This window comes from Nicotiana sylvestris, chromosome 4, assembly GCF_000393655.2.
Source record: "Nicotiana sylvestris chromosome 4, ASM39365v2, whole genome shotgun sequence".
Lineage (NCBI taxonomy): Eukaryota > Viridiplantae > Streptophyta > Magnoliopsida > Solanales > Solanaceae > Nicotiana > Nicotiana sylvestris.
The window spans coordinates 170,174,787-170,184,213 of record NC_091060.1 but is presented as its reverse complement, the minus strand read 5'-3'; the positions used below and the strand labels follow the sequence as shown (position 1 = coordinate 170,184,213).

General features: G+C 41.7%; 1 protein-coding gene across 1 annotated transcript; it reads left to right on the top strand.

The window, feature by feature from the left end:
- Window positions 1-1,997: 1,997 nt before the first annotated feature.
- Window positions 1,998-2,936, top strand: LOC138890508 (uncharacterized). Its single transcript, XM_070173901.1, has 2 exons — window positions 1,998-2,286; window positions 2,386-2,936. The coding sequence occupies exons 1-2, from the start codon at window positions 1,998-2,000 to the stop codon at window positions 2,934-2,936; spliced, it is 840 nt and encodes a 279-aa protein (XP_070030002.1).
- Window positions 2,937-9,427: the final 6,491 nt, after the last annotated feature.

Genomic DNA, 9,427 nt, shown 5'->3' with positions numbered 1-9,427 from the left:
AATAAAACATCAAAACTCATGGCCCTCATTTAATTAATTTTAAATCCTTAGAATTCGAGGCATGCCATTTAGCGAATTTTCTATGGCCCTCGAAAAGTTGAAAAATGCGTAGTTGCTTTAGCCGCGTAATTTGAAATTACCTTCCTAAACTCGGGTGTGCATTTCATGTGACCCAAATCCAAATCCCAACAACGTTAAATAAAATGTATCGTGGACCGCGGGTGCATTTATGTGACGTGGTTCAAGACATATTTTAAATGACGTTGCAATCTTTCTAAAAATGAATAAGAGTGGTTAATAAGTTAAAATTGAACCATAGGCTAAAACATGTATTAAAATCAGATAATAGGCCAATTATAATAGTTGAGCGACCGTGCTAGAACCACGGAACCGGGGAATGCCTAACACCTTCTTCCGGGTTAACAGAATTCCTTACCCGGATTTTTGTGTTCGCGGACTGTAAAACAGAGTCAATTTTTTCCTCGATTCGGGATTTGAACCGGTGACTTGGGATACCATAAATTATCCCAAGTGGTGACTCTGAATTTTTAATAATAAATGAATCCTGTTTCGATTGTCACTTTAAGTTGGAAAAAACTCCCTTATACCCTTTCCGGGGTGTAGGAAAAAAGGAGGTGTGACACTTAGTATCAGAGCCTAAGGTTTTGAAGTATCCTAGGATGTCTCGGAGATGTGTATGGTAGAGTCCTTCTCATCGGTGTGTAGTCGACCACATCTATAAGTTGGAGGCTACTGGGCATTTAGGAATAACACCCTTCTTTGATATTCTGGATTGTGCGGTAAAACTATTCCCTCTCTAATTAGTGCATTGTTCTATCTTTCAGTAAATGACACCTAAGAAGAAAGCGAGAATTGGCCAAGAAGCCAATGCCACCTCATGAGTGGTTGATAGTTCACTACTTGATACTACGGGTGAGGGTAGCCGCCCTGCTATCACCCTGCCTGATTCTTCTATTCCAGAGCAGACTACCCCAGTTCCTACACCTGCGGAGGGTACCACTATCCCTCCCATTGATACTTCTGTTCTGCCTCCAGCCCCAACTTCCGATTCTGGTATTTCTGATGGGGAACTTAGGGGAGTTATTCAGATGTTGACCCAGCTAGTGGCCTCTCAGGCCCAGAGGTCAAATGTTGCGCCCAGTTCATCCAGCCAGCAAGGGGATTCTACTAGTTCCAGGGTGAACAGATTTCTCCAATTAGACCCTCCAGTGTCTACGGGTGCCAATCCAGAAGAAGACCCTTAGGATTTTATTGATGAGATGCACAAGACCCTCAGGGTTATGCGTGCAACTGAGACAGAGGGAGTAGAGTTAGTTGCCTACCATCTGAATGGGGTGGCCTATTCATGGTTTGAGTTGTGGAAAGATTCCCGTGAGGAGGGGCGCCCTCCGGCGAGGTGGAGCGAGTTTGCTGATGCTTTTATAGATCATTTCCTGCCCGCTGAGACAAGGGCAGCCCGTGCAGCAGAGTTTGAAAATCAGAAACAAGGTAACAGAAGTGTGTAGGAGTACCACATGGAGTTTGCTCGCCTGTCCAAGTATGCCATTCATATGTTTCCCACAATGGAGGCCAGGGTGCGCCGGTTTGTTCAAGGCCTTAATTCTTTGACTACTAATGAGGCTTCTACGGCTGCATTGAATTCTGATATGAATTATGGGAAGATGGTAGCATTCGCTCAGGCCACAAAGAACCGTAAATTGAAGAATAGGATGGAGAGAGAGGGTAACAGTAAGGCCCGGTCTGCGGGCAACATGGGAGAGTCATTAGGTGGGGGAAGATCAGCTTTCAGGGGAGGATCATCAGGGCCGTCCCAGTCTATTGCACAGTCTTCAGCCAGTGCACCACCAGTAGAGCCTAGCCAGTAGTAGTGGAGTCGTTTCAGTCCCGGTCAGGGCAATAGGGAATCCCATCAGCGAGGTCGGTCAGGACAGAGGTCCCAGCAGTAGCAGAGGTCCCCGTGCCCCAAGTACGGGAAAATGCACTCAGGGGTTTGCTATTTGGAGTTACCCGTATGTTATGGATGTGGGATGAGGGGTCATATTCAGAGGCATTGTTGTGTATCCCTCCAGGGAGCGGGTAGGGGCACAACACAGTCATTCAGTCTAGTAGATGCTACATCTTCAGCCCCTTCTCCAGCTCGAGGGGCCTCAGCACCCGCAGGGCGTGGTGCAACTAGGGGTGGTGCACAGAGTTCAGGAGGACCCAGTCGGTTCTATGCTATGAGTGGTCGCCAGACTGTAGAGGCTTCTCCAGATGTTGTTACAAGTATTCTGACTGTCCAATCTCATAATGTGTATGCACTTATTTACCCTGGTTCCACCTTGTCCTATGTTATACCTTTTGTTGCTATGGAATTTGGGATAGAACCGGATCAGCTTCATGAGCCATTTTCGGTATCTATTTTGATTGGTGAGTCAATTACGACTTCTCGAGTTTATAGAAGTTGTGTTGTTACGGTGCGGGGTAGAAATACCATGACCTATCTTATTAAATTAGGGATGGTCGATTTTGATGTAATAATGGGAATGGATTGGCTTTATTCATGCTTTGCCAAACTTGATTGTCGTACTAGATCCATGAGGCTTGAATTTCCTAATGAGCCCATTGTTGAATGGAAAGGAGATAATGTAGTGCATAAAGGTCGGCTTATTTCTTACCTTAAGGCCGTAAAGATGATCAAGAAAGGGTGTATCTATCATTTAGTTCGGGTTACGGACACTGATGCTGAGGCACCTAGCCTTGAGTCTATACCAGTTGTGAATAGATTTTCGGATGTCTTTCTAGATGAACTCCCTGGGATCCCACCAGACAGGGAGATCGATTTTGGGATTGATGTGATGCCAGGCGCACAACCTATATCAATTTCACCTTATAGAATGGCACCGACAGAATTGAAAGAGCTAAAGGACAATTAAAGGATTTTCTAGAAAAGGGTTTCATGCGGCCGAGTGTGTCACCGTGTGGCGCACCGATCTTGTTTGTAAGGAAGAAAAATGGGTTGCTACAGATATGTATTGACTATCGGCAACTCAACAAGGTCACAATCAAAAATAAATATCCCCTGCCAAGAGTAGATGACCTATTTGATCAATTGCAAGGTGCTGTGTTTCTCAAAAATTGACTTGTGGTCCGGGTATCATCAATTGAAGATAAGGGAGCAGGATATTCCAAAAATAGCTTTCAGGACTCGGTATGGCCACTTTGAATTTCTGGTGATGTCTTTTGGGCTAAAAAATGCCCCGGTAGCTTTCATGGATCTTATGAATTGAGTTATCAAGCCTTTTCTAGACTCCTTTGGAATAGTGTTCATTGACGATATTCTTGTGTATTCCTGAAGTCAGGAGGACCATGCTGACCATCTCAGGCAGTTCTGTAGACTCTTCAGCAACATCAATTGTATGCAAAAATTTTGAAATGTGAATTTTGGCTTTAATCTGTTGCGTTCTTGGGTCATGTCATCTCCAATGACGGAATTATGGTTGATCCTCAGAAGATTGTAGTGGTAAAGAATTGGCCCAGACCTACCACTCCAATGGAGATTCGTAGTTTCCTAGGTTTGGCTGGGTACTATAGGAGATTTGTGGAGGGGTTTTCTACTCTTTCCTCTCCATTAACTAAATTGACATAGAAAGCGGTTAAATTCCAATGGTCTGATACTTGTGAAAGGAGTTTCCAAGAATTGAAATCAAGATTGACTACAGCTCCGGTACTAACCCTGCCAGAGGGTACAAAGGGACTTATGGTGTATTGCGATGCTTCAAGGATCGGGCTTGGGTATGTGTTAATGCAACACGGCAAGGTTATAGCTTACGCTTCTAGGCAACTCAAGAATCATGAAAAGAACTATCCAACTCATGACTTAGAGCTTGCGGTAGTGGTGTTTGTGTTAAAGATTTGGGGCATTATTTGTATGGGGTTCATGTGGATGTATTTACAGATCACAAGAGCCTTCAATATATTTTCAAGCAAAAGGAGTTGAATCTGAGACAGAGAAGATGGCTAGAGTTACTCAAGGATTATGACATTGATATTCTCTAATACCCGAGAAAGGTTAATGTTGTAGCGGATGCTCTTAGTCGAAAATCTATGGGGAGCTTGGCTTATTTGGAGGCATATCAGAGGTCGTTGGCCAGGGAGGTTCACTAGTTGGCTAGTTTACGAGTTCGCCTTGCGGACTCTAATGAAGGAGGAGTAATTATGTATAATAGGGCTAAATCATCGCTTGTGGCGGAAGTGAAAGAGAAGCAATTCAACGATCTATTGTTAGCACAACTGAAAGAGGGGAGTCATAAACACAAGACCACAGCTTTTTCCTTTGGCATGGATGATGGTACCCTACGGTACCAAGGCCGCCTATGTCTTCCGGATATTGACGGTCTTCGGGAGAGGATCATGGCAGAAGTTCACATTTCCAGGTATTCCGTGCACCCAGGTTCTATGAAAATGTATCATGATCTCAAGGAAGTTTATTGGTGGAATAACATGAAAAAGGATGTGGCAGACTTCGTGGCAAAATGTCCAAACTGTCATCAAGTGAAGGCCGAATAGCAAAGGCCCGATGGATTGGCCTAAAGAATAGAAATTCCAATGTGGAAATGGGAGATGATTAATATGGATTTTATGGTAGGGTTACCATACACTCCGCGGAAGTTCGACTCAATTTGGGTAATCGTGGACCGACTCACGAAATTAGCACACTTCTTGCCAGTTAAATCTACCGACACAGCGAAATATTATGCTCAGTTGTATATCAAAGAAATAGTCAGATTACATGGAAATCCAGTCTCAATCATCTCAGATCGAGGGGCTCCGTTCACATCCAACTTTTGAAAGAAATTTTAGCAAGGTTTGGGCATGCAAATAAATCTTAGTACAACTTTTCACCCTCAAAATGACGGGCAAGCAGAGCGGACTATTCAGACGCTTGAGGACATGTCGCGTGCTTGTACTCTTGATTTCAAGGGTAGCTAGGATGACCATTTTCCACTCAAAGGAATTTGCTTACAACAACAGTTTCCATGCTAGTATCTAGATGGCACCATTCGAGGCATTGTATAGTAGGAGATGTAGGTCTCCCATTGGGTGGTTTGAGGTTGGAGAAGATGAATTGATAGGGACGGACCTTGTGCACCAGGCTGTGGAGAAAGTCAAGATTATTAAAGAAAGGTTGAAAACTGCTCAAAGTTGTCAAAAGTCTTACTCGGACGTTCGTCGCAGAGATTTGGAGTTCAAAGAATATGATTGAGTATTTCTGAAGGTTTCCCCAATGAAGGGTAGCATGCGATTTGGAAAGAAAGGGAAATTAATTCCGAGGTATGTTGGACCATACAAAATCATTCAAAAGATTGGTCAGGTGGCATACAAGCTCGAGCTGCCACCCAAGATGTCATTGGTGTATCCGGTATTCCATGTGTCTATGTTGAAGAAGGTAGTAGGGGATCCGTCCACTATTATGCCAGTTGAAACTATTGAGGTTAATGAAGAACTGTCGTATGAAGAATTTCCAGTTTTCATTCTTGATAGGCAAGTGCGGAAATTGAGAAATAAGGAAATTGCCTCCGTGAAAGTGTTATGGCGGAACCAGCAAGTTGAGGAAGCCACTTGGGAAGCCGATAATGAAATGAAAAAGAAGTACCCACATTTGTTTGAATAGTCATGTAATAGCTTTTATGCATTTATCCCCTATGAACTATTATCTTTTGATTGATCTATGTAAGTTTGTCCTGTTTTGGTTATATATTGCTTATGCGGCCATGGTTAGTATTGTACGAGTTATGTTATGTCTATGGAATGTGTACCTGCTGTTAGAATATGTTTCTGGGGCTCTCTGATAGGTGGATAGGCCTAGTTACAAAGGAAACTTTGGCGAATTTTTTGGAAATTTAAGGAGTTAGCCAAATTTTGGGCTGTGGATATGTTTCATGTTGTGAAAAGCTGAAGTTGCATAAAGATTGCTAATAAGTGAACCTTGATCCTCATTCGAGGATGAATGATATAAGTGGGGGAGGATGTAAGGCCCCATGAAATTTCTACTCAAAAAACCCTAGTCTTGCGGTGCCAAGTTAGGATCATGTTCGGACCCTTTGGATTGATCTGTACATTAAAAAGTTAAAGAATAGTGTTTTCCAGAAAAGTGCAATTCTGCGGTCAACTTTGCAGTTGCATAATAGCTATGCGGACTGCATAGTCACCGCAGAGTCAGGTAGTGTGAAGGTTAATTTTGAGGTCAACTATGCGGCAAATATGCGATCGCAAAATCGATATGCGGGCCGCATAGTCGTCGCATAATGCCCTTGAAACTTTTGTGAGGAGCAGTTCTGCGGTGCATGCAGACCGCATTCTGGTCGTATACCCAGGCAGATTGTTCAAGTTTTTAGGAGCATTTTTGCGGTCCATTCTACGGGCCACATGTCAATTTTGTGATCACAGATCTGAGTCGGGGCTCCAGATTTCTAAATTTTAAACCCAACCCCTTGTCGTTATATTCTGTGCAATAGCTCATTTTGAGCCCATTTCCTGGAGATTTTAAAGTGAGAGAGAGGGTCTAAGAGAGGAAAACTGCCTTTCATCAAAATTGCTCCACAAATCCTTGTTAAAAACATTGAAGATAATCAAGTGGAGCACTAAAACCTTCATCCCAGGAGGTAAGACTTCATCACTTCAGCTCTTAATTTTATACATAGCTATAAGGGGTCATTAGTGAGGAAATTCATGGGGATAAGGGTGATATGCATTGCATGCATGTGTTCTTAGAAAATGTGGGGAAATTATAAATAGAGAGGCATGTGGAATGATCTAAGTGTAATCTTTCATAAAAGGACCATAAGACCTTAATGAACACTCAATGCTCGATAAAATGCTCAAGTGAGCTTAAATTATGATCTTTTCCTGATTATGGGTTCAATTGTGCTATATTGCTTAAATAGATTGAAGTGCGAACATTCCAGAATATTATAGGATTAAGGAAAGCTTAGTTGAGGTATGTATGGCTAAAACCCCGTCTTTCAGAAATTGAGCTCCGTTGGTGTTTGTGTAAATACGGTAAGATTAAAGTTGAATTGTTGTATTGATTATTGTTACACATGAATTTGGTGGTGCGACCTTATAGGCGTGAAAGATGTGACTCAATATGATCAATGTGCTATTCTTGATAACTTGAAAGGGTGCAAAGAATATGAATCATGTATTGAGATGCTTAGACCTTAAGGTGAGATTGAAGTTGCATATATTGTGCCATCTGTGTGAAGACTCATCTATGCTTACAACTTTATTTACCCTTGTGTGAAGATATTATCCTAAACTAAAAATCTAACATTGAAAGTGGAAATGGTGTGATAATTGTGGCCCCAAGTACCTATGAAATGATATATGTGAAACAAAGATTGAAATGAGATGATTGATGGAAAATGAAAACGCCTTGGTAAGGTGGCCTAGCCGATCGGGCCGAGATCGGACGCCATGCCGCACACATGGTGGTATTGTATTTATGATTGAAGTATATGTCTCAAATGAGGCAACCTAGCCAATCGGGTTGAGATCGGACTCCTCTTAAGATAGCGGTGGTATTGTGGACAATGATGAACGGTATAAAATGCCCCAAAACTAAAAGCTATGGGAAAATGATATAGAAGTTGTATGATTCTTTTATTTGATAATGTTGTGATCATTTAAAATGTTTGAGTTATACTTGTGATTTCCTTATTCTTGTATGAAAGTTCTTTCTATCTAGATGGTGTTTAGTTATACATACTAGTACTATTCCATGGTACTAACGTCCCTTTTGCCGGGGGCGCTACATTTTAAATGAATGTAGGTGGCTCCATTGCGGATAGTGCCGATCGTGCGTAGCGGAGTACCTTCTTCTCAAAGCTTTGGTGAGCCCTTTTCTCCTTCAATGGGCTATGTTGTACATCTTTTGATATAGAGATCCACTTTTGAGGTATAGCCGGGGCCTTGTTGTCGGCGTTGTCGTCATTGTCTGTTGTATCTTTAGAGGCTCTGTAGATGTATGTGTGGGTTATGTATGGGTGTTGGATGGGTCTATGAACTATGTTGTAATTCTAACTCTTGCTTCTCTAAATTGTAATTGTATGGAATCTTGGAACTTAACTACGGCTTAACGTTGTGATATAAAATGAACTAACAACGTTGAATGTACTATCTTTCCTCGTCTAAATCAATGAAAGCATGGTTTCCTTATTCATATTGAGTTGGGTAGGAAGTGTTTTATAAGTCTTGCTCAGTTAGGTTCACTCGATTGAGCACCGGTCGCGCCTCTTGAGGTTGGGGCGTGACAAAATTATCCTAAGGGGAAGGTGTTAGGCACCCCTCAGGATCCACTAGTGTGGTTCCCGGCCACACAGCTTTTATGAATTTGTACAATTAGCAAATAGGCAAGTATTGGCTCAAATAGTAGGGGATTTAAGCTGAACACACATATGTAGAAAAATAGCTAATAAAAGGGGCAAGATTTTGAAAAGAATTATAATTCAAATATACTTGAGAATGTAAAAAAGGAAGGGGGTCCTAGGTTTGTTTATAATATGGATCATGTCAATGCAATGCTCGGTATGACACTCCTCAAAAGAGGGTCTACATGCGGTATTAACGCACCGATCATCATATCCATATCTACCCTTTCTCACCCCATGGAGGTAATTAAAGCGAAGATTGGTCTTGACTCTTATTGCATGCTGTTACCTGTCCCTTCCTATCAGTCTTGGAGGAATTTAGGACTTCTATCCTATAAGGAGGTTCTAGGCAGACCCTCACGTTTAAAGGCAAAATACTAAGGCGACATACAAAACAAGTAGGACTGCATTTAAGGGGGAAAACACAGAAAACAAGCAGAGGACTCAGTTATACCTCCACAGATAATGCACACAGACAACACGACTTATACACAATTAAGGTCTGAATTTAAAATCCTAAAGCAGAGTGTTTAAGTTGTTGCAGCAGAACCAGATTTATTACATGACTCAGATAAGAAGTCTGAATCAGGCTTGCCTGCTGGTTTTAACAGTTGATAATTAAACAAAGGCATTTCCAGTTTTATTTAAGTTATTACCTAAGGCTTGCCTAGACGCAAAGCGAGATGCAGCATTTGTTCCAAGTCATTAAGACAGTTTGGAGATTATTTTTATTACCTAAAACATGTTATTCTAGTTGTAGAGATTGTTGCCAATTTTATTCAGAAAACATCACAATGTGAAAATGATTACTTACTACCTATTTATGAATTAGTAATTAACTACGCATTTGAAACGAAATGCAAACAAAACCCTAGAGCATGATATCTAATATGCACATGAAAATTGCCGGGTTATTGAAGACTGAATCCCTAAGGCATGATTTCTAAATGTACAAAAGAGTTGCAGAATTTTTGAATAATAGCTTTTTGTACCAG

Coding starts and splice junctions, on each gene's coding strand:
- LOC138890508 (XM_070173901.1), top strand. CDS start 1,998: ATGCACTCAGGGGTTTGCTATTTGGAGTTACCCGTATGTTATGGATGT. Junction 2,287..2,385: donor TTCTCCAGATGTTGTTACAA/GTATTCTGACTG, acceptor AATTTGGGATAG/AACCGGATCAGCTTCATGAG.